Here is a 25,255-nt window from a genome sequence, read left to right as displayed (position 1 = left end):
ATATGTATGTAGACTTTTTTTACGTAAACTGGATAAGTGAAGATGAGAACCTTCAGAAAATATGTTCAGTTTCTCTAGTTTAAAAAAAAGTAAGGTATTGCTTTTTTTTAACCACCTCAATGAATATGGAATATGGATAGATAAAATATTTGCATAGATTTAGGAATATGTCATATTTATTTCTCCTGTCATCAGTTGAGAAAAACTACCACAATTAAATAAAAATATCTTCTCCATCTCCGTTACGGCGGTCATGCCTGCCTGCCTTCTACTACTGTAAATGGCCAAAAAGATTAATTAGGAAGTGCCTTTTAACAACTTCTAGTTCTTTAGAACTTACTCTAACTTAGCAGGGCTATTTGATTGGTGAAGCAGCAAGCTACTGACTACATAGGGTAATTAATTAGTCAATATTCAACCAATGTGAATTCAGGGATTTTTTTTTTTTTCTAACAGGATAATCTACAGGGGTACAAAACCCAAAACAAATTTCTAAATAAGGAGATTTTGGAACTCTCAGCTCTACGAAGAAATGCAGAAAGGAGAGAGAGGGATCTGATGGCAAAGGTGGGTCAGGATAGGTGGATTCTATTACCTGGTGGGAAGTAAGGTTAGGAAACCATTAAAAATAAGCATGCTTTACAAAGCGGTTCAACTCCCAGGCTTGGAGAGATGTGGTTACTGATAACAAAATATATTTAAAATACATATAGTACATAGAGCTGTATAGTTAGTCTCATTTTATTATCTCTGATGAAGACAAAGATAAATGCCCTGAGATGTGAGTTTTTCACATAAACTGGATAAGTAAGAATGAGAAGCTACAGAAAATGTGTTCAGTTTCTCTAGTTAAAAAAAGAACATAAGGTATTGCTTTCTTTGTGTGTTACCTTTGTTCATAAGCATTTTTAATAGATTTTGAAGAAAACAAAGTAAGTACATAATTATAAGGTCACCTAAATTAAGATTATTTGGGTTTTGATTTATGCTGTTCAGTTTTGTATTTATGGAGATGGTGAGGTAAATGCCTCCTCTGTGAACCCAATAGGGTTGGTGTGAAAGTCAGATATGATTATGGCTGGAAGGGGCTTTGCACAAAGTGTAATGGGACCACAAACATTTCAGCTGTCATCAAATGAGCTGTAATCAAATGATACTTGTCAACAGCTGTTATATACCTGATATACTTTTTTGAACAGAACTTGAAGCATCTTCCCAGACCTTATTCCTGCATGTTTTCTAGGGTATATTTGATTTGTCTGATAAGGTGGCAGATGGGAGCTAGTCCTGGACCACAGTGTCCTAAGAAAGAATGGGTATAGCATGGAGTGGCCACTCATGGGCCATGTGCCAGATGGCACCGAGCTGGACCTCAGTAATTGGCATGTAGCCTGGTTTCTGCTACTCTCTCCACCTCTGTCCAGAGGTGATGCATTTGTTGGCATCCAGAGGTCTGATTATCAGCACTCCTTCTATAAGGAAGAGAGGAACCCACTGCAGGCCATTTTAAACATGAAAGGTGGTCTGTGGCATAAATTAATTTCTTGTCTTTGCTACAGTCTGTCTCTGGCTCACTTCCTAATAGTTTTGGGTTTGTTGTTCACTGGTCATTTGAGTACCTAAAGATTGCTCTTCCTGTGTCTCTGTCTGAATGGAGGTAACCACCACATTCTCTGCAGTATTCTAGCCTGGAAGCCAAGCTCTGCCAGATAGAAAGTAAATACCTGATATTGCTCCAAGAAATGAAGACACCCGTGTGCTCAGAAGACCAGGGGCCCACCCGGGAGGTCATAGCCCAGTTGCTGGAGGATGCTCTGCAGGTTGAGAGCCAAGAGCAGCCGGAGCAAGCATTTGTTAAACCTCATCTTGTCAGGTAAATGTGCTAGTGACTGTTGGGGGTAGTGCACCCCATTTCTGAAGTCCCTTTTTCAACAGCAGGAACCATTCGCAGAGAGCCGTACACAACTGTGTGTCTCATTTGGTGCTCATGACAAATGCTGTCAGGTCAGCAGAACGGTAATGTCTTCATTCTCCCCTAGTAATCAAGTCATAGAGCGGGGACTTACCACAGGTCTTCTGATTGCAAGACCTATTTTTCGTCTAAGTAAGGGAGCCTTCCTTCTGATCCTTCCTTACTTCAGGAGGAGCCAGTCTTCCAAGGAATAGGAACCTTCTCCTAAAACATAGCCCTACCCACAGGTGGTTCAAAACAAAGGGACCCTTAAGTGGGGAACTGAGCTTACACACACACACACACCCCATATATTTTTGGGGAAAGCACTAAATCTGGAAGCCAATGATGGATCTTGGATTAAGAACCCTCTCATAACCTGTCTTCTAAAAAATATGAGACTCATGAAATACTTGAACCAGGAGAAATCTACAGATTCACGCAGTTCAGCCTCTTGTTCCCACGACTCAGGACCAGCCCTGTGTCTAGGCCTTGCTTACTGCAGTCTCCTTGCTTCTCCTGCCCCACCCCTGTAGGCCCAGGTGAAGCCTTGCTTCAGTTTGACATGACCTTTCCCTTCTCTGAGCTTACAGCACCAGCCTGCATTGTTTGGGCTACTCAGATGACAGAAATATGCTCAGAAAGTACCCAACACCATCTTTACTAAACACTTTTGTGGATGTTTGCCATGTGCCAGGAACTGTGCTAAGGGTTTTATGTGCAGAGTTGTACTTAATGTTCAGTGAGGTGAGTGTTTTTATCCTCACTTTACTTTACAAGTGAAGAAGCGGAGTATGGAAGTGATATAACTTGCCCAGAGTCACCCAGCCTGTGAGTGGTGAGGACAGGCCCTCATCCTGGATAGTCGGGTTCCCAGGTGCAGTAGCGCCACCTGTACGCTGGGCATTGCTGCTTTGCTCATCGTGGTGGCTGTTAACTTCTGTGAGCTCTTGGAGCGCTTCTAAACGTGCTGTGTGTTCTTCCCATGCAAAAGCGTTTTGTGCTCTTACTATTTATATTGTGTGTTCAAATTTTATATATAAGTGAAATAACCACGTATATTGGTTTATTTTCAACTTTTTCTTATGGAAAATTTAAAACATACAAAGAAGTAGACAGAATTATGTAACATATACCCCTGTGTGCAACTAACTTGAGCAATTGTTAATGTTTTGCCAATATAGTTTCATTTTACCTCCTCACTCCCCACAGTTTTTTTCTGGAATATTTTATTTTATTTTATTGTTTTGTTTTGTTTTATTTTGTTTTTTTGAGACAGAGTCTCGTGCTGTTGCCCAGGCTGGAGTGCAGTGGCGCAATCTTAGCTCACTGCAAGCTCCGCCTCCCGGGTTCACGCCATTCTCCTGCCTCAGCCTCCTGAGTGGCTGGGACTACAGGCGCCCACCACCACGCCCGGCTAATTTTTTGTATTTTTAGCAGAGACAGGGTTTCACCGTGTTAGCCAGGATGGTCTCGATCTCCTGACCTTGTGATCTGCCTGCCTCGGCCTCCCAAAGTGCTGGGATTACCGGTGTCAGCCACCGTGCCCAGCCTTTTCTGGAATATTTTAAAGCAAATGCCAGACGTCACGTCATTCCACCTGTAAATACTTCAGTGTGTATTTCTGACTGATGATACCTTTTTACATACTAATCCCAGATACATATCATTTTGAACTTATTTCCTTCAACATTATTTTCTGAAATTATCCAGGTTGATACAAGTTACTCCTGAGCTATTTTTTTTAAGAGATGAGGTCTCTCAGTCTGTTGCCCTGGCTGGCCTCGACCTCCTGGTAGGCTCAAGCAATTCTCCTACATCAGCCTCCCAAATAGCTGGGACTACAGATGCACATGACTGAGCATGTTTACCTTCTTTGTAGAACATCATTGTATGAATCTACCATGGTGTCTTTATTCCTTCCCCTCATGGAGTACATTTAGGTTCTTTCCATTTTTCCTTGTTACAGTGATGCAAGGACCATCATGGTCCATATTCCCATGTGCCCACGTGAGAGAGTTTCTCTAGGGTGCAGACTGGAAGTGGAATTCCTAGTGTACAGAAAATACATACCTTTAACTCTGCTTGCTGGATCTGATTTCCAAAGTGCTTGAGTAAGTTTACGCTCAGCAGCAGTGTGTGAAAGGCCTTTGTAGTAGTTTTCTTTTACTGGTACAACAAATCATCATAAACATAGTGGCTTAAAACAACACAAATTTGTCACTTAGTATTTCTGTAGGTCAGTAGCCCAACATGGGTCTCATTGGATTAAAATCCAAGTTTAATTAAGGGCTGCATTTTTTTCTGAAGGTTCTGGGATAATTTAAGTTGTTGGCAGAATATAGTTCCTTGCAGTCATTCGTAGGACTAGGTCGCTATTTCCTTGCTGGCTGTCAGCTGTGGTTGGCGTCTTCTAGAGCCCCCTGCATTCTTTGGCCTGTGGCCCCTTTTCCCATCTTCGGGGCAGCAGCAGCAGGTCCAGCCCCTCTCACACCTCCCGTCTCTCCTGCCTGACGTTTCTCTGACTGACTCTTCCACTTTGAAGGGCTCATGAGGATATTTGGGCCCACCCAGATATCCCAAATAATCTCCTTGTTTTAAGTTCTGTAGTCTTAACTGCATTAACGTTCCATTAACAACATTCCTATTGCCATGTAATGTAAAACAGCCACAGGTTCCACTAACAGGGACGTGAACATCCTTATCCCTAATAGCTTATAAATACATTCTTTGGTTTTTTTAAATCTTTTAAAATGATATTTTTAAGCATAAAGTTATACATATGTAGTGTATACATATGATAAAGAAACATACACATACATTAATGTAGCCAAATTTATCAATCTTGTTTTTGTGCTGTTGCCTGCGTTTTCTTCCATGCGTTTCATATTTTCAGTGTTAAACTGTTTGGGATTGTTTTTTTTCCTGTATAGTGTCAAGTAGATATCTAATTTAATTTTTGCATATAGATAGCCAGTCCTCCTAGCTTTATATACTGAGAAGTCGATTATATCCTCACTGATTTGAAATGCTTCTCATAGTTCAAAGTACCACGTGTGCCTGATTTGGTTTCTAGACTCTCTATTTCTGTTGCATTGGTCTTTGTTGTTAAAACTTTGTCATTTTAATTTTTCCTTTTGTTTTTATCAACAGTGAATATGATATTTATGGGTTCAGGACTGTACCTGAGGATGATGAGGAAGAGAAATTGGTTGCCAAGGTCCGCGCGTTGGATCTGAAGACTCTCTACCTCACAGAAAACCAGGAAGTCTCCACTGGGGTCAAGTGGGAAAACTATTTTGCAAGTACAGTGAACAGGGAGATGATGTGCTCTCCAGAGTTGAAAAACCTCATCCGTGCGGGCATTCCCCACGAGCACCGTTCCAAGGTGTGGAAGTGGTGTGTGGACCGTCACACCAGAAAGTTCAAGGACAACACTGAGCCTGGCCACTTCCAGACCTTGCTGCAGAAGGCGCTGGAGAAACAGAACCCAGCCTCCAAGCAGATTGAGCTGGACTTGCTGCGAACTCTGCCCAACAACAAACATTACTCCTGCCCCACCTCAGAAGGCATACAGAAGTTACGCAATGTCCTCCTCGCCTTCTCCTGGCGGAATCCAGATATCGGCTACTGTCAAGGCCTAAACAGGTGGGTGCACAGCACAAAATGTTCCCATTTGCCATTAGGCAACTTGTAGGCACCGGTGCTGCCTGGCAGCTCCCTCCCTTCCTGGTTGGCCAAGAAAAGTCAATATTTTAAGAGAAAAAAGTAGTTGCAGCAAGCCAGTTTTCATTACACAATATCCCCAGTTCTAGAAGAACTGAGAGAAAAAACATGCTTTTAGAAAGTATTAAGAACACAAGAGTTAAATTCATTTGAAACTACTTGGAGTCTCATTTTTTCCTGTTTGTTCTCATCACACTCGGGTTTTGATCAGAAGTTTGATTTTATTAGTTTGTAATGCATGGAGTGGAAATTGGTGGTCACCCGTTGTTTATGCAGTATACAGGATCTTTTTGTGAATCAAGAGGTTGCCCCAAACAATTATTCAGCGGATTGAAACTTAGTCCTTCATGGACTTAAACTTGTTTCCTTTTAAACTAGAACTTTTAACAGGTCTTGCCTACTTCCCTACTTCCATAGGCAGAGGACGCCGAAAAGCCTCTCATGTTTTCTGGGTGATGTAGACTCATCCTCCTGAGCTGTGCAGGGATGGGACAAGACCTCAGGAGGACTGAGGTTTGCTCCCCACAAAGCTCTTCCTGTCACTGGACTTTGCTCTGACTGCTTCTTACCTGGCTGGCGCGCTTTCTGCTTACTGCTGTCCTTGCAGTTGTCCATTTATATTTCTGTGTAATGAAAGTAGGTAAGCAAGCTTGTTAAAAATATGAATAAAGGTCCAGTGCAGTGGCTCACACCTGTAATCCCAACACTTTGGGAGGCCAAGGTGGAAGGATCGCTTGAGCCCAGGAGTTTGAAACCAGCCTGGGCAACATGGTGAAACCCTGTCCCTACAAAAAAATTGGCTGTGTGCGGTGGGTCACACCTGTAATCCTGGCACTTTGGGAGGTCGAGGCAGGCGGATCACCTGAGGTCAGGAGTTCAAGACCAGCCTGGCCAATATGGTGAGACCCTGTCTCTACTAAAAATACAAAAATTTGCCAGACGGTGGCACATGCCTGTAATCCCAGCTACTCGGGAGGCTGAGGTAAGAGAATCACTTGAACCCGGGAGGCAGATGTTGCAGTGAGCCAACATTGCACCACTGCACTCCAGCCTGAACAACAGAGCGAGACTCTGTCTAAAAAAACAAAAAAACAAAAAATTAGCTGGGCATGGTGGCATGTGCCTCTAATCCCAGCTACTTGGGAGGTTGAGGTGGGAGGATCGCTTGAGCCCAGGAGGTTGAGGCTGCGGTGAGCTGTGATCACACCACTACACTCCAGCCTGGGCAACACAGTGAGACCCTGTCTCAAAAAAAAAAAAAAAAAAGATATATATAAAGTAAGAATGAAAAAGTTCTGCATGTGTACCTTAGGAATTCTGTAAGCCATGCATGAGCTGGAGTTCTGAGTGCTGACGTTTGTTATGGCTGCCCACAGGCTTTTTTTGCTCCTGCTCCATGCCAGGTATTGACCTCCAGGTAAGGGTTTTCTATTTGTGTCTGAAATGAGAGTACTGCAGGAAGAAAGGATTTTAAGCTGGAATGTTATTTGGTTAAGACCTGAAACCAAATGGTTTTCAGTAAGTCATTGTCTCTGTGGTGGTGAGGATAGGGCAGCCTCTCTATGTGCCCTCAGAAGGTGAAAGGGACTATAGCTACTCCTAGACAGTCTCCACTTTTAAAAAGCCTGTAAGTAGGATCCTGCCTAATAAAGCAGTTTTGTTTTGCTTAAAGCCATCATTCACATTGCATACTCAATCTAAAAATTCCTGGAAGCTGGAAACCTGTGAAACTCAGGGTCCTGGTGAGGACTTGAATATGCCTGTTTGGGGTACAGTAATGCTCCATTTATCTGGCATTGTCATGGAATCAGTTTTTTCCTACATAAATGACACTTCCAGATAATTAAAGCTTTCTGTCTACACCTCCGCCCTCACCACCGTTAAAACCTCTGAATTGTAATTCTTTGGGATTTTTTTCTTCACAGTATTTGGTACATGTCCATGCCTTCTGAGCACCCAGAACTTTAGAAGGACAACTGTAGCCTTGTCTAGATGATGGTGATTCAGACCTGTCATCTGGAATATTGGTGAATTTAAGTAATGTCCTCAAAGGCTCTGTCGCTTTCAGACTCTCTACCCCTTCTCCTGGCGCCATCGAGTCCTGTCTCTCAATTTGGTGTCTCTGCTTGCGTGTCTTGTTTTTCTCTCCTCTGTCTCTGCCAGTGGTCACCATTCTCCTTTCCATCCCATCCCTGCATACTTGAGACATCCCCTTCCTGGACTTTTTTTCCATTTAATTTGAGATGAGTTCATTATAGTTTTATCTAAGAAAAATATTCTGAGAAATGGCTTCAGGGATTTTCCCATGAGTGTTGCTCATAAGCTTCGTGTGATGGGCAGAAGTTTTGGGTTTCAGCTGAGTAGAGGGAGGCCTTTCTCTCACTTCTTCCTTTCCATCCTGCTGCTCCAGATTCCCGCTTGGAGCCACACCAGGGCTGTTGATTAGTGACAGCATGTAAATAGCTGACCCCAGTTTCCAGTATGAACAACAAAGCAAGTGAGACACATGGTCCTCTTCCCCTGCTGTGCATGCAGTGGGCACAGCGCTGTTAGCTCCTTTGGGGTGCCCTCATCTGCAGCCCATTTTATTCCTTCAGCCTGGAAGCAGGATGGTGTTGGGAAAGCTGTTTTAAACCATTCTGTATTCTTTGTTACTTACATTCACATCTGGAATTTTTGTGCATAAAAGGGTTATTTGGAACTTCTTGATGAACTCAAAGAATCAGCTGCATTTGCAAAAATCTTTTTTTTTTTTTTTGAGACGGAGTCTGGCTCTTTCGCCCAGGCCGGAGTGCAGTGGAGCTATCTCGGCTCACTGCAAGCTCCGCCTCCCGGGTTCACGCCATTCTCCTGCCTCAGCCTCCCGGGTAGCTTGGACTACAGGCGCCCGCGACCGCGCCCGGCTAATTTTTTTGTATCTTTAGTAGAGACAGGGTTTCACCGTGTCAGCCAGGATGGTCTCAATCTCCTGACCTCGTGATCTGCCCGCCTCGGCCTCCCAAAGTGCTGGGATTACAGGCGTGAGCCATTGCGCCCAGCCGCAAAAATCTTATAATGAAAACTTTTTTTTAATAAGGCTGGCTGATCATTGGGAAACAATTTCATCTTTGAACAAAAACCAAATGAAAGTGGGGAAAAGTAGCTTTGCTTCTCAAATTTTAGGAAATGCACCCCCCCCCCCTTTTTTTTTTTAATGAGACAAGGTCTCGTTCTGTTGCAGAGGCTGGAGTGCAGTAGTGCGATTATCATTCACTGTAGCCTCCACCTCCTGGGCTCAAGTGATCCTCCTGCCTCAGCCTACTGGGTAGCTAGGACTACAGGTGTGCGTCGCTACTCCTGGCTGATTTTTGGTTTTTTGTTTTTTTAGAGATGGAGTCTTGCTATGTTGCCCAGGCTGGTCTTAAACTCCTAGACTCAAGCGATCTTCCTGTCTTGGCCTCCCAGAGTGCTAGTATAATAGGCGTGAGCCATTAAGCCAGGTCCTTATTATTCTTTATTGGAGAACTAGAAATAATTTTGGCCATGAGAGAAAAAGTGGCTTAAAGCAGATGGTCTCTGTGGAGACTGTGGTAGCAGCTGTCTGTGCCTGGGCTCTCATCTTGTCCTCCCTTTGCTTGTAGGTTGGTGGCAGTGGCCCTCCTGTACCTGGAACAAGAAGATGCTTTTTGGTGTCTCGTTACCATAGTGGAAGTTTTCATGCCTCGAGACTATTATACAAAGACTCTTTTAGGATCCCAGGTAGTTCTGAAAATTCTGTGTTTTAGTCACCACTTTTAGAATTGCAGCTGAAATGTGACCTGAATTAAACCTGCGGTCAGGGTGAGGGGTTGCTTTGTGTATGTGACTTCAGAGACTGATTCCTGAAGACAGCAGGCCACATCTCAGAGGCTGTCCCCAGTCATGGCCTGCTGTTTGTGACTGAGGCCGAGTTGGGCTCATTCAGCCCTCTGCAAACCAGCAGAGACAGACCCGTCCTGCAGGCCTAACATTGTGTTCACTGCTCTGCACTGTCTTCCCCGGACACAGGCCTACCAGCGGGCTGAGTCATAATCCAGGTGTGCTTGGGTGACTGGTGTGTTAGCTCAGGCTCTCAAGAAGCAACGTCAGGCTGGAATGAGACAAACCAGAGACTTCGGCGGGGGGAAGCCCCTGTGGAGGACAAGGGACAGAGAAGTTCGAGCCCCAGGAAGGGAGGAGGATGGGGAGGAGAGTCCCAGACCCTGTGCAGTGACCACCAGGCAGTCCTGAGGAAGTCTGGGCAGGGCCAGTGGGGAGCCCTCAAGCCAAGGGCAGTGACCAAGGCACCTGCCTCCACAGATGGGCTGCATTCCTGCCGCTGCCGCACCCATGCCCTGCTGCTGGGAATGAACGTGGTGATGCACCAGAGGGGCAGCAGCGGGGCCTGCAGTCACCTCCTGCAGTGGGAGTCTGAGTGGCGCATTTCATGCCATCCACACCTGGAGTCTGACGCCAGGGGCCAGGGCAGAGTGATAAGGGCTGGGAGAGCCCAGTGTTTCTGCCTTTGCTTGGGACAGTCCTGGCCCTGGACCAGATCCTTGGCCCTTGAATCATCCCTAGGCTGGGCTGGGCTGCCAGCACTGGCTTCCCCGTAAGCCAGCCCTTCTCATGTGGCCCAGACTCAGGCAGCTTCTCTCTTAGCCACAGCTGTCCCCGTGTGTGCCTGCTCTGTCTCGTGTCTCTTCTCCAGGTCTGTGCCCCCGCCTGGCCTGCCTGCTCACAGCCTCTCCTTGCCCTTCTCCTGCACCACTTGGTGTCGCAAGGCCTGGCCCCGCAGGCCAGCGGGAGGTGCTGGCAGGAGACTGAAGGGTGACAGGAGGGACTGAAGGGGTTTTCCCTCTCCCCATCTCGGGCACTGCCTCTTAAGGTGGCTTTGTCTCCTCTGTGCCCAGCTCCTGTCCAGTGGGTCCTCTGTGCCAACAGCTGACCCCACCGGCTCCCTTCATTGCTCCCCCGCAGGGTGGCTTTCTGCCCTTGCTATAACTCTGGGCTGCCTCACTGTCAGCTGTTTGGCTTCTCAGCTTTTCTCTCACCAGTGTGGCCAGCCCCTGGATGACATTCACTCTGTGACACATATTTAGAGGGATTTCTGTTTTCCTGGCTGGACCCTGAGCAAGTGTTCTTTGCATTCGCATTTCTGCCTTTGGAGGGAGGGTCCTCATTATTGCCTCCTGTTTCCGCCTGTGCTCCTCACATCTCTAGCTCCCCAGTCTGGAAACTCAAGCCATCCTGGACTCCTGCCTCCTTCCCCTGTATCCCTGTCGTCACCATTTCTAGTGCTGCCGCCTGCCTGGAAGCTTACATCTGTGTCCCCTTTTTGTCCCTTTCACCACAGTGGGGCCACCGGCCCGTCTCCATCACTGCAGTTGCCTCTCTCCTTTCTTCCTGCTGTCACTCACCCACAGCTCCAGTTTAACCTCTGTCTCACTCAGGTATTCAGTCTCATCCCTCTGCTGCTGGTGTCTGGGGCTCCTCAGGGTAAAGATGTCTTCGAACGCTGCCAGGGCCCTCCTTCCTGCCCGCTGATGGGGCGTGTGTTCTCTGGGCATGCCCATCCTCTGGGTACTCTCCTACATAATCCCTCTACTGGAACAACATCCCATCGCTCATCTCCCTGGGAAGCTCCTGTGCAGCCTTAGCACACAGGCCATCTCCTCTGTGAGTGGTCCTTCCCGCCCCAAGGCAGGCATGGGCCCCTGCTGCTGTTCCCGCTGCTCGGGTGCAGGCCTCCGGGACAGTGGCCACCTGATTGGATCATCCTTGTGTGCCTGCTTGTCCTCCAGCTAGTCAGTGGTACCTGAGGGCCACGGCCTTGTCTTTCCTTTTTCTTTCTTTTTCCTTTTCCTGTATGCCTGGCACCCCACACAGTAAATGTTTGAACTTACATGAGCCACTCTTTGACCAGGGAAAGAGAGTTGGCATTTACTGAGCCCTGGCCCCGTGCCAGCAGCTGTACAACTGCACAGAGCCTGCACACTTGAGCCATCAGTATCCCTATTTGACTTGGGAGAAAACTGGGAGCCGAAGACACTAATAAGCATTTTGCCTGAGGTGCCACCGATGAGGGGCTGAGCTGGGGTTTGAACTCAGGCCTCTGCAACTCTGGGCCTAAACTTGCCTGTCTCTGCCCACGGCCTCCTAGAACATCACAGGAGGATGGCAAGAGAGCTGGAGCTCTGACCTTCCCAGAGGGTGGGCTTTCGCCACAGCTGCCCCCTTCAGGTCCCTGTCCCAGTTTCTCAGATGTCAGTGGATCCCAGGAGAAGCTCATCTGGTCTCCCTGTGATTGCTTCACTTGCTAATTACCCAAGAAATGTATTGTTCTGTTGCGTTGGTGTATAGGAAATGAACAGCAACGGGAAGAGGCAGCAGTCAGTCGGGTGGGATTAGAGGGTCAGTAAAGAAAGTTTTGTGTGTTCATGGGCACCTGAAAGCTAATAGCTTTCAAAGACTCAAATTTAAAATATCAAATGACTCAATGTTTCAGAATAAGGAAAATGAAGCATTGATCTTTCTTAATTCCATTGAGGTGTGGTCAAGCACATTGGTTAGGAACTTGGGGGGAGGGTCACATGTAGTAGGTCACAACCCAGGCCCTACCTCCTGTGAGCTGTGGAGCTTGGACACATCATTTAACAGCTCTGTGCCTCAGTTTCCCCATATGTAAGATGAGAGTAATACCCCCCTCACATAGACTTTTGAGGTTGAATTGAGATGATGCATTAAAAAAAGTTGAATGTAATGCTCAGAACATTGTAAAAACTCAATAAAAGTTGGTAGTATTGTTATAGGGGAAGACCTATTTTAAATGTCTGGATTTAAGATAAAATTTGCATCACATTGTCACATAAACATAAATGTAAAATCTAAGGAGACTTTTTCCCCCCTGACTATACAAGTAATAGATGATCACTAAACAGAAGTCAGGCAATATAGAAAGATGTTAAGAAGAAAATGAAAATTGCCTGTTATTCTACCAACTGGAGAACCGTGGTTAGCATTTTGATGTATTTCCTTTTGCTTTTCTCCCCCTAGTTCACATAGGTATCCAAATTGAGAGCACAGTGTATCCTGGCTTGTTCACATTATAGCATGAGCATTTTCCCATGTCATTTTATACTGTGTACCCATCCTATTTGGTGGCCTAATATTCCATCAGGTGGGTGCTAGAATGTGTTTAATTATCCTCCCACTTATCGATGGCCATTGCGTAAGGTGGCTCTTAAAATGCGGATAGCTTTGTGTGTGCTGTCAACCCTGAGCACTGGGCTTTGCCAATCACTGTCAAACTGCCTCCTGCCAGAACCAAGTGCCCGAGCCCCGTGCCCACTGCTACTGCAGTCCACATGCTTGTCAGCTTTTCCATTCATTCCATCCTTTGAGTGCGTGTTCTGTGCCAGGACCTTGCTAGGTGCTGAGGACACAGAGATGAATGACACAGTCATTCCATGTCCTCCAGAGCTCAGTGGAGGAGGGAGCTTGAACAGAGGCCAGAGCAAGCGTTTCCTGGCAGCCTGCTCCACACCAGCCCTCCGCCAAGCACCCGGGCAGCCTTAAGAGTGAGGCACAGTCTGCCTCCTAGTTGGGAGAAGAGATGTGTACAAGGATCTTTTCCCATGTCAGGGCCAGCTGATATGCCCCTCCCTCTTGGACGTCTGCAGCTGGATACTCCAGGCTGAATGAATTACATCATCATTAGCTGGTCTTACAGTGAGCTGTCCATCTCCCTTGCCACTTTACAGCTCCTTAAAGGCAGCTCCTGGCTGGGCATGAAGTATAGGAAAATATGTACAGTTAACCCTTGAACAACGTGGGTTTGAACTGCATGGGTCCACTTACATGTGGATTTTTTCAACCACACACAGATTGAAAACACAGTATTCACAGGATGTGAAACCCTCTTATACGGAGGGCCAGCTTTTTGTGTATACACCAAGGGATGACTATAGTTGTTTTTTACACTATGGATAGAGAAATTGGTTTAGTAGGTTGGTACTAGGTTTTTATTTTTATTTTTTTCCCATAAAATCCAATTGATTAGAATTAAAAGCATCAAAGTGTAGTCCACTGTGTGAGATTAAGTATTGTTTTGTGAAACATTTGTTTCTGTTTTGTACACGTGCATACCGGTTCACGTGGAGTGGGTGATGGTTGAAGATGCATGTTTTTTTGTGAGTCATAGACAAAGGCTAGGAAAGCCCCTGGCTGACAGGATAGCGTCTTGACTCCTCAGTGTGACGCAGGGGTGTCTGTGACCAACTTCTGCCTGGCTGTGCTGCCTCACCTCCCAGCCCTCCTGCCTGGAAGCCTGAGCTCTAGCTGTAGGAGCGGTTTCTCCTCAGTGCTTGGCGGGGACTTGTCCATGGTTCCACAGGGCTGTATGAACACATTGTTACCAGGGCCTGGCCATGGTTAGGATGGTCCACGTGTCTGGCCTTCCCTTCTCATCTTTTAACTCCTTGAGGTCAGGGTTGAACTTTATTCAACGCTCTGCCCAGCACTGGCCCCGTGCCTGACACAGAGTGGCAGTAACCAGGTATTGCTCGTCTGTCGTGCGCAGGTAGTTTATATAAGCCTCATTTAATCCTCACAGTAGTCCAGTAAGAGAGAGGTAATTAACTATTTTCCAGATGAGGCACAGAGCCATTTAGAGCATAATTTGCTAAAAGCCACCCAGCTAGTAAGTGGTAGAGCTGAGATTCAGACTCAGATTCATGTGACGCCGGAGTCCTCGCCACCCCCACTGCACATGCAGCCCAGCAAATGTTTGTTGAATGGATGTGGTGATGCTGCTTCCTTTTTGACTCAAGACTCCCATCTGCCCAGGATTCTAGTTTGTGGCCCTTTGTGTCAACATCTCACGTACTTACTTGTGGATTGGCAAGGCTGACTGTCCCACCTGCTGCTTGCAGTGGCCTATTTCCCAGGGCATTTTGAGTGCAGGAGTTGGTTTCAGGTTACAGACTCCCCTACTCCCATGCCCTGTGGAAAGCATGCTGTTCAGCGGACACTCGGTGTGTACCTGCAGTGCACGAGGTCAGCGCTGCTGGAACATAGTAGTCTGGCTCCGTGATGGGCCCCACGGTGCATTTGGAACAGTTGTGCTGCTGTCACTTGGGCTCCACCCCCAGGCTCTCAGGTTGCGCGTCTGCTCGTCTGCTTACCCGGTGACCTGGCAGGCCTGATACACTTCTCCCCTTTGTTCCCTCTCCAGGTGGACCAGCGGGTGTTCAGAGACCTTATGAGTGAGAAGCTGCCTCGGTTGCATGGCCACTTTGAACAGTACAAAGTCGACTACACTCTCATCACTTTCAACTGGTTTCTGGTGGTATTTGTGGATAGTGTCGTTAGTGACATCCTCTTTAAAATATGGGACTCTTTCCTTTATGAAGGACCAAAGGTGAGTTAGCTCAGCTCAGCTATTTTCAGATATACACACTTGACAACCGTCAGCAGCGTTGGTGGCGGTAGAGCGGCTGGCTCACCTGGAACTTATGAGGGTTACCATGGTGCCCAAGGGATCTCAGCACGGCCTGCACTAGATCTGGGTCCAGGGTATCAGGAAACCACAGTCATTTGTTCATGTATCAGAAACATTCAACCCACATCAAGCCCTGTGATAGGCGCTGGGAGCTGTGGCTTACAGTTTGAGCCTGAGCCTCACCATCTGTCAAATGGCTGGTGGTGTTACCCCATCATATGGAGGAGGAGATGGAGGCCCAGAGATCTAATAAGCAGGGGATTGGGGGGGCTAATGAGGGGGACTAACTTGGGGGAGCCAACTTCAGAGCCTTACTGCCCATGAGCCTCCCACCCGCTCTGTTGTATGTTTTTTAAAAATCAGTTTTTGAATAAGGAATATATTTACATATTAAACCCTAATTGTATAAACAGGTGTTTGTAATGGAGTGGAGGCCCCTCCCTAGTCTTCTAGTTACTCTTCTCAATTTATTCTTTACCTTAGCCGGGCACAGTGGCATGTGCCAATTGTCTCAGCTACTTGGGAGGCTGAGGTAGGAGGATCATTTGAGCTGAGGAGTTAAAATATAGCCTGGGCAACACAGCAAGACCCAGAAAACAAACTAAATTAGAGAAAGTACAGGCCCTTAGATACGGGGAAAGCAGTTTGTTCCAAAGCTGCTTGAACTTGCAAGACTACCAGGAGTCCATTCCCTCTAACCTCTAATGTACCCCAAACACAAATTTAAAAAAAAAAAAGAAAGGCCAGGCACAGTGGCTGACACTTGTAATCCTAGCACTTTGGGAGGCCGAGGTGGGCGGATCATGAGGTCAGGAGATGGAGACCATCATGGCTAACATGGTGAAACCCCATCTGTACTCAAAATACAAAAATAGCTGGGTGTGGTGGCGGGCGCCTGTAGTCCCAGCTACTCAGGAGGCTGAGGCAGGAGAATCACTTGAACCTGGGAGGCAGAGGTTGCAGTGAGCCAAGATTGTACTGCTGCATTCCAGCCTGGGCGGCAGAGCAAGACTGTATCTCAAAAATAAAAATAAAATTTAAAAAAAACTCCTTCGCTATCTTCAAAAGTGCACCAGTTGAGATGGAAACAGCCTCTGTAGGTGGGACTTTCTAAGAGTTTCAGAATCAGAAAACCTTGATTTTGGTTTTATTTTAAAATGATTCCTTATGTTTGTTCCTTATGCTTTATTGACTAGAAGTGTTTTCTGAGTATGAAAGGATTCCACAAAGATCTCCTATAAGGAGATTTTTGGTTTGGGCTGATGTGTTGTTGAAAACCAGCAGGGTTTATTTTCCTGTAATAAAGGAGTCTTGGCCTAGCCAGTGAAAATTGCCCCTCAGGTCAATAGTCTTTCCCCAGGGCGGGGACCGTGCAAGCCATGTCCCCCTGTCCCCAGTAGGGCCAGCACCCCCCTGGAGTCCAGCCTTGTGCCTGGACCCACAGGGTTTTTCCACTAACAGATTTCCCTGTTTATTCCACAGGTTATTTTCCGTTTTGCTCTGGCACTTTTTAAGTACAAGGAAGAGGAGATTTTGAAATTGCAAGATTCGATGTCTATATTTAAGTATCTCCGCTACTTCACTCGCACTATCCTTGATGCTAGGTGAGTCCTGGGGAGTTCTCAGATGTCAAGGAGAGCAGGAAGCCTGGCCCCTGCCTCCTTGAGAGAAGCCTGTCCTTGCTGTCTTCCAACTCAGAGCCATCCCCGGTGTACAGTGTTGGAGAGGGCCTTGCTTTCCAGGGAAAAGAGAGCAAGGGGTGTGAGCCCCAAGTAGCCTTACCTAGGAGGAACTGAGATGAGGATTCTTTCCTTTATCCTACAAACATAAATCCCAACAACCAACAGCAATAGTTTCATTTGTCTAGAAAGCATTTACTGAGTACCTGCTTCGTGGTAGGGTCTGTGCTGGGCACTGAGGATGACAGATGGAGAGTAAGGCCTGTCCTGGAAGACCTTGCTGGGGACACTGTTGCGCATCGTTTGATCCATGCTGTGGTAGAGGGATCCCAGGCCGGAGAAAGGCCAAATAAGCTGGGCAAGGGGCAGCAAGGAAACAGTATGGGGACAGGGGGTCCTTCAGGAGTGGTGGCGCAGAGCTGTGGGGCACATGTGTTTGGGGAAGTGTGGAGGCAGCTCAGCCCGGCTGGTGCCAGTGTGGCTGGGCCATAGCAGAGCTGGGCTGTCAGGGTGATTGCAGACTTCGCTCAGGACTTGAGGCTTCATCCTGAGTGCTGGGAAGTCCTGCAGGGTTAGGCAAGAGACAGATAGGTCAGATTGGGGCAGGACTGGTGGCTGTTAGAGGGCTCTAGGGAGAGAGGTGGTGGCCTGGAGAGAGGTGGTCCCACAGATGGAGAAGGGGGGTAGATTGAAGAGAGGGAGGGAGGAATTTGACTTGGAGGACCCCTGAGTTTCTGGCCTGGGAGGCCAGGTGTTCAGGAACCCTCCCTGACCACACAGTCATTGCCTGTTCTGGGCCATCCTCGTCTGTATGTCCCCTGGACTGCAGCTGTTGGCTGCTCTGACCCTGAGAGCCGATTTGGACAGTGGGAGCTGAGGTGCTGGCTGAGGCCATGCCAGGCTTCCTGGAGGTCGTCACTATTTTTAGAGTCTTTTACTGGGGAGTGGGTTTGTAATAGTTTCAGGCTTACTAATAGCACCAACAACAGTGCCCTGATTTCTGCCAAATGAGGAAGGATATGGGAATCATATTTGCTGGGGAAAGTTTGATTCTGAGTCCTGGGGTGAGCCTGGAGGGTTTCTGTTCATCTCGTGTTGGGTCAGGATTGCCGAGAGTGACAGGGAGTGAGCTCGCCCATGCCAACAGCTAGGGCTGTGTTGGGAGCGCCGCTGCCCTCAGTTCTGTACTGGGTCCCAGGCACTGCCAGGAGGAGCGGAGGTGAGTGGGCGTGGCTCTGGCGAGTGCCCGCCCTTCCCTGGCACCGCAGGCCGACCTGGCCCCTCCCACACTGCTGGGCCTTGCATGGTCCTGCAGCGCCTCCTTCTGAGCGGCTCGCGGTATGGTCTCCTGCAGCTTGCTTTAGAAAGCAGGGTCGCCACACCAACAGGTGCTTTAAGGAGTGCCAAGGCGGCGGCAGGCTCCCCGCTGTTATCAAGACTGCAGGGGCCCATAACCCGCCTCTGGGCTGGAGCCTCAGTGTTTTAATGAGCTCCCCAGACTAGTGGTTGCAAGGAGGCCAGTCCTGCAGCACAGCGATCGGCCTTCAGAAACACAGGGAGGGAGTTGTGTGGTCAGCTGCATTCAGGAGACGGGAGTTACACAGGATTGAACCACGTTGTGCAGCAGGACTTCTAGGAGCCTTTTAAGGCGCTGAGCATCGTCTCCCAAATTTAGCTGACCATGGGGCACCTTCTCATCTCCCAGAGGAACCTTCCAGGCCTGAGGCAGAGGTGGGGTCTGGCTTCCCGGGTGCCAGCCTGGGCTGAGGGGTCTCTGTCAGCTCCTGACTGAGGAGCAAATGAAGAATTATACTTCGGGCTCGTGTTCTGCAGCACAGGAGGGTTGGGCGCCGTAGGTTTGGGGTTTGTGGGGGCTGTGAGCTGACAGCTGTTGGGGAGAAAGGACTGGTGGTGGGGACCCTGTGCCCCGTTCACACGGAGCCTCCTCCCGCCTGCTGGGGCTGGCAGCCCGGTCTGCAGAGCCAGGCAGGAGGCGGAACCCGAGAAATCCACACGCGGGGACCCCTGTGCTTGGGCGTTCTCTGTTCTCTGGTGCTCCCATGTTCCAGAACACACACTGGGGAATTCGGAATTTAAATAAAGCTGGCCTTTCTGACCTTAAGCCTCTGGACGAGAGTTAAGCATGTCCAGGTAGTAGTGGGTGTTTTGAAACATAAAAGGTTGCACCCTCGTGTGTGCCTTGTGTTAAAAGGAGCCCACGCAGCCGACAGCAGCAGGAGCAAATGGCCTGCTCTGATGGGGACAGGCAGGAAGTCCTTCGGGGCATTTCTGTTTCATCACAGCTTTTCCTGGGGCTGGTGAGTCTGTTGGGCCTTTGGTTGACAGGGAAGCGCATGAGCCCATGTTGGTGGATACAAAGCATTTGGGGCCTGGCAGAATCCAGAGAGGGGAAGAAGGTGGCCCTAGGAACTGGCCTATTTTGTGATCCCCAGAGACCAGTGTGGCTGACCCATTAGTGCTACAAATCCATAGCCAGGCCTCAGGACAGCTTTTGGTTTTGTTTTTATTAAGCCACTGACCAGTGGTTAGGAGCAAGTGGATCATAACCTTAACATTTTTATTGAAAATTGGAGCCTTGACCTGGGGATGTGAAACCCACAAGCTGCACATTTCTCTGTAGACTGCATCTGGACACTTGTCACATTGCCAACTGGGTCTGACAGTCATCGCCAGGACTGCCTGGGCCTGTGTTCATTCCCAGTCAATGAGTCCTGGGACACAGACGTCCCGGACTCGTGCCCGGTGCCAGGCCTCATGCCTGCCCAAGGATGAAGACATACCTGCCATCACCATGCAAGTGCCAGGAGCTCTTCTCAGCGCTTATGTGTGGGAACACGAGTAATCCCACACCCTAGGAGGTGGCACTACTGTTACCCCAGTGTGCAGATGAAGATCAGAGGCCAGAAAAGGGGGGTGACTTCAGTCACACAGCAAGCACGTGGCAGAGCTGGAGTCCAGGTCGTCATTCTGAGCCTGCCCCTGGCTGGGCCATTGTGCTTTGTCACCTCTCTACAGAAGGTGGGCCTCATCCCCTACATGAGGCCCCAAGCCTGGCCAGCGCTCTTCCCACCCTGCCTCAGGCCACCTGCTGTGCCTGTGAGGGCTGTGTGTGAGCACTCTCTGGAGCGCCGCTGATTCTCGTCTCTCCCCTGTGCCCTGCCAGGAAGCTGATCAGTATCTCCTTTGGGGACCTGAACCCTTTCCCCCTACGCCAGATCCGGAACCGACGCGCCTACCACTTGGAGAAAGTCCGGCTGGAGCTGACCGAGCTGGAGGCCATCCGTGAGGACTTCCTGCGTGAGCGGGACACCAGCCCTGACAAGGGTGAGCTGGTCAGTGACGAGGAGGAGGATACCTGAGTGGGCTCCGGGATGCTGCTCTTCCTTCCTTCACAACCAAAGTGTGCCCAAAGGGTGAAAGTGCACTTAAAAGCCAGAATGTAACGTGTGTGGCCTCTGGGGATCTGCTGGGCAGATGTCCCAAGCCAGGCTGCCCTTCCTCATTTCCCACTGTGCGGGGGGCAGGGGTGGGAGGTCTAATCTGTTTACAGCCATTTCCGTGCCATGCTTTTGGTTACACGTATCTCAGTCACGCTTTCTGCCTGGTTGGTGGATCCTCAGGCTTACCAGTGGCTATTTGCAAGAGCCTGTTTCCAGCCTCCGTCAGCCTGTCGGTGCTCTGACCCTCTGAAACCTTGCTTTGCTGGGCATCTCCCCATGTTCTCTCTCCTGTACATAGTGGGCAGTGGTGTGTGGTTTTGAATGGCAGTGCTATAAAGGATGCCAGCTGTGCTTCAGGCACCTGTAGGCCAGAGGGTTGCTGCCTCAGGCATAAGGTTGGTATGAAAAGGGGCTGCCTTAGAAAAGCAGGCACATCCCTTGTTCAGAAATGGCCACTGTAGAAAGCCCGTGAACCTCCCACCAGTGGCTTTAAGCTGCCAGCCATGCCCCATTTCTAGAATAGCCTTTGCTCTTCCACACGCAACCCTTCCATCATGTGTCTTCCAGCCTGCATGGGGAGGGCCTGGCTGCCCAGACACCCACCCTCACTTCTCATGGCCAGCCTGTGTTTGCAGATCACTGGGCTGCTCTGTCCCCAGTTTGCCCCGTGCCAGGCATGGCTCTGAGAGATTCTGTGGAATGCCCTTCTTGACTTGTGGAAATCATTCACCAAGTACGATGGGATGGGATTCCAAGTAAACAGGGGACCGTCATTTTTGCAAAGCAGGCCCACGCCTGGGCTGGCCTTGGTTGAGGGGATGGAGGAATGTTTTCGGGGGTGCTTTGCAGGGCAGTGGTGCAGCCGCAGCATGAACGCTCTTGGACAGCTGAAAACCATGGCCTCCTCGGGGATGGCCAGTGCTCCTGGTGTCTCCACCTGCCTGGGTTGTGCAGGAGGCCGGCTGCCAGTGCCTGGGGCTGAGAAACTTTTTTGCTTGGGGCAGGCTTGGGCGAGCTCTCCCAGATATGTGCCCACCCCACCACTGCCTGGAAGCATCCTTGTTCTCTGCCAGGATGCAGGGGCACTGTTGCCTCTGACACAACAGTTTCTGGGAACTCAGAGGACTGCCTTTCTGAAGGCTGGGGAGAGGCTTTGAGCAAGGAGCTTGTTTTTGCTTAATCCCTCTAGACCATCCCTGATGTGTAGATGTGAGAGGATGTTTTCTGGCACAGTGTTATGAAAATACAAGAGAAATGGTCTCAGTGGAATGTTTCATATTACCCGGAAAAAACTGGAAATCATCCTTTGTTGTGAACACACTGAGACTAAGAATTGAAGCAATGCAGTTTTAAGAAGTATTTTTCCTGTCAACTTTTTGGCAATGCCACGGCAAAGTTGGTGTTTCAGCACATGCTAGAGTGAGCTCCGGCTTTGTGGCTTTAGTGGAGTTGGTTAATGTTTCACTGGGTAGATAGAGCTGGCCTGTATATTTAGCCAGAAGCCTTTGCCTCTTTTCAGGCATCAAAAATGGGTTTTGTCATTGTCTTTGTCTTTGAGAGCAGCAGTTTGAGGTCTGACTCCTTTAGTTGTCCTGTGAGCTGGGCGTTGCAGTCTGCTCGAATCAAGTGTTGGAACCCCCCCCCCCCCCCCCCGCAGCCCATCGTGAAACGACAGCTGTCAGCCTGGGGGGCAGCTGCTGAGGAGGTGCAGCAGGAATGGGGCTGGGCCCTCAGGTTTTACTTTCCAAGCCAATGGCCCCTGGAACATGCCAGCACACACTGCCATGTCCTGGGGCTAAGAGCTGCCTTTAGGGACAGGCTCGTGTTGTCCAGTTTGCCCTGAGAGATGCACCTGACAAGGGGCCCGTCGTGGCTGCAACCCACGGTGGTATGTTAGTGTTTCCAGGCAGTTGTCAGCAGCTGCCGGGCAGTGTGTGTGTGTGACAGCAGGAGAGTTCCTGGAGGAAAGGGACTGGGGACACTTTCTCAGAGGTTCTCCTGCCTGGAATCAAGTGATGCGTGTCCAGAAGGCAAGAGAGGGCAGCTCCGCCTGGTTAAAGTTTGGGAACGGGACGGAGCCAACTCCTCCTTCCAGGACTGTGGGCCCCACTCTTTTGCGCTAACACTTCCCCTCCCTCGGGTCACTGAGGAAAGAGCTGCTCTGTCCCCCCTCCAGTGCCCTGAAGGTCCCTGGCCTCCACTGGCTGCCATGGCAGGGGGCCCTTCTGACAGGGGCTGCCCCATGCTGCTGTTCCTCCTCTGAACCTTCACCCCAACACCCAGCCCGTGGCCCCTGCAAGGGGGACCCTGCCAGCTGGGAAACCCAAAGGCCTGTCCAAATGCGTGCACCAGGACCGAGGGGAGCTCCCTCCCCACACCTGCTAGGAATTGCCAACTTTTAAATGGATGGGGTTGTTTATGGGTTGAACCTCTGTTAATACTTTTGTACACTCTCACTACAGTTTATATTTTTATAGGCTATTTTCTCAAGGTGTTTCTAGATTCCACATATCTATTTTATATAACAAGTTCTTATGTTATGTGTGTGACTCCCTTGTGTGTATCTGTGCCAGCCTCAGCCTTCGAGTTGCTCTTCCCTCTGGCCCTCTCACTGACTCACCGATGTGATGTGCGGGCCCACTTCTTACCCCAGGTAGCCTCGGGCGCTGCCTGTAGTCATGCTGACAGCTGTACAGTAGCCACCAAGACTGCTGACAGCTGGAGACGGTTCTGGTTTCAACTACGGTATATTGATATCGGAAGTATTCTAGACAGATCCTCGGTTGGGTTTTCTAGCTACATGTTTGTATTGCACAGATCCTCACCTGCCATCCTATAGTGTTGTCTTCCTGTGTGTTCCGGGGCTTCCCCCCACCCCGGGGAAGTCCTTGCAGGTGGGAGGCCATACAGAGACCCAGTGTGTGCCACTGAGCATCCCACCTCTGCTGGGCAACTGGAGGACTGCAGGGGGCGCCAGGTGACTCCTTTTATATCACAGCAGCTCCTGTGCTGACCTTCAAGTTACGTTTTGGAACTGTAATACTAAAGGAAGAAATAAACTACTAATTTGTATAATATTCTGCTTTGAAATTCAGTTATAGTCACTGGTGATGGGGCTCACCCCAAGGGCTTGGAGTGTGGGGCAGGGCTTATTGGTGTTGCGGGGGGCGAGGAGGGGCTCTCTGACCTTCCAGCCTGGCGTTTCTGGGTGTCTCTGCCCTTGGCTCACCCTGGGGCGGGTGTGTCAGGATGCCTTTGCCAGCAGGGGCAGCCTTGGGAGGCCCCAAGAACCATGGCCAAGCTGCAGGTGTGGGCTGGGGGCACCGAGGTGGGAAAGCCGGAAGCTGGAGACTCCCTGTGTCCGGATAACCCCCCGCCCAGCCACAAAGAACAGGCATGCCTCCTTCCGCCAACTGTGCCATGCCCTGCCTGAGTCACAGGCTTGTTTGTCTCCTGCCTGGGCTGACAGCTCAGGCCTAGCTGCCACTGGGGACACCCCCAGTCATCAGTGGAAAACACCCAAGAATGATAAAGACCAAAGGGGTTCCCATAGGGGTGTTTCGGGGTGGCTCCAGCAAGGATTCCCAGACAGGGCAGACCAAGGCCTGGCAGGCTTTTCTCTTCTGGGGACATGGATTCAGCGAGGCTGGGGGTTCCTGGAGTCACGCAGCAGAGCGGCAGCGGCAGAGCTGGGACAGGGACTGGCTCGGTGTGTGGGTCAGGAGCAAGTCGACAGGCCCTGCTCCCCACCCCTTGGAAGGGAGTGCCACCAGGGGCCATTCTGACTAAGGCCTGAGAAGCCATGACTCAGAGCTTGGGTCCCTAGAGTCTCTTTGGGCCAGCTGGGCTGCTGCAAACAGACAGGAAGCACGCCTGACGCTCCTCTACCCTCGGGCAGCACAGCGGGGCTGGGACTCACGCTAGCTTGCCCAGCAACTTGCTTTCCTGTATGAACTCTGGCAGGCTGCCCTCTCTGTGCAAAGCCACCACTGGGGCCTGCTCAGGGTGGCCTGGAACTTGGAGGTGAGCAGTCAGGGCCTAGAATGGGCCTGTGTCACCAGGGCATGGGCCCTTGGGCCAGTTACTTCCTCTCAGAGCCTTAGGCTCCTCCTCTGAGGATGGGGCTTGTTGGTGTGAAATGAGGTGAGCATGTTGAGTTGGGGAGCAGCAGGACACGCACCTGCAGGCAGCCGCCCTGGCCGCGCTCCCTCCCTACCTTTCAAGTCCTGGGACAGACACAGTAGGGCACAGCGGGCCAGCCTGCTCTCTTCTCCGTCTACTTTTTGCAGAAGAGTCAACAGATACAACAGGGCCAGGGAGGTGCCCCTGGGGGCCCCAGTCCCCATCACTCCAAGGGGCAGTCCTGCAAGTGACAAGGTGGGCCCAATCCCTGTGGAACAGGTCTCTGAGGACCACAGAGTGGGGCCCCAGGGAAAGCTGGGAGCCTGAGCTAGAGGCAGGCAGCAAGTAAGGGCCAAGCTGTGCCCCTGCCCGGAAGACCTTCCTGCCCCCAGAACCCCACCCTCTGCAGACAGCCCTCCCTGGGCAGCAGCACCCCAGCTTCCAAGGCCCGTGCCTCACCAGACGCCATGCTCTCACAGACTTGTTTGCTGCTCTGTACCCTGCAGATCTGCCCCAGAGGAGCAGGTGAAAAGCTGCGCCTGCCGAGGTGCTGCGGCGGTGGAGTTTTGGGCAGAGGAGTGGGGGGAAGACTTGTTTCTCACTTTTAAGATCCTCCAAATCCAAGATGAAGTCATGCTGTGCTTTGGAATGGTAGATGCTCATTTATGTAAAATCATAATAAATGTTACACAAACTGTTAGAATAAAAAAATACCTTTTTTGAAGGGGGAGGAGGTCCCCAGCCTGCCGCTGGATAGTGAGAGGGGGTTAGCACCATTAGGGCGTAGGGGGCAGGAGCTCCGCCACAGCCCATGGTG

General features: G+C 49.8%; 1 protein-coding gene across 1 annotated transcript in view; it reads left to right on the top strand.

The window, feature by feature from the left end:
* The window catches only part of TBC1D2B (TBC1 domain family member 2B), an 83,383-nt gene extending 59,990 nt beyond the window's left edge, over positions 1 to 23,393 (top strand). Inside the window, exons 7-13 of the mRNA XM_003813798.7 lie at positions 457 to 567; positions 1,680 to 1,873; positions 5,105 to 5,599; positions 9,298 to 9,415; positions 14,910 to 15,095; positions 16,659 to 16,780; positions 20,040 to 23,393. Coding sequence (XP_003813846.4) covers positions 457 to 567; positions 1,680 to 1,873; positions 5,105 to 5,599; positions 9,298 to 9,415; positions 14,910 to 15,095; positions 16,659 to 16,780; positions 20,040 to 20,235 — 1,422 coding nt within the window. The 3' untranslated portion in view covers positions 20,236 to 23,393. The remainder of the gene's footprint in view (positions 1 to 456; positions 568 to 1,679; positions 1,874 to 5,104; positions 5,600 to 9,297; positions 9,416 to 14,909; positions 15,096 to 16,658; positions 16,781 to 20,039) is intronic.
* Positions 23,394 to 25,255: the final 1,862 nt, after the last annotated feature.

Source organism: Pan paniscus, chromosome 16 (genome assembly GCF_029289425.2).
Source record: "Pan paniscus chromosome 16, NHGRI_mPanPan1-v2.0_pri, whole genome shotgun sequence".
NCBI classification, from domain to species: Eukaryota; Metazoa; Chordata; class Mammalia; order Primates; family Hominidae; genus Pan; species Pan paniscus.
The sequence above is the reverse complement of the archived record's forward strand: the minus strand, read 5'-3'. Positions and strand labels throughout refer to the sequence as shown.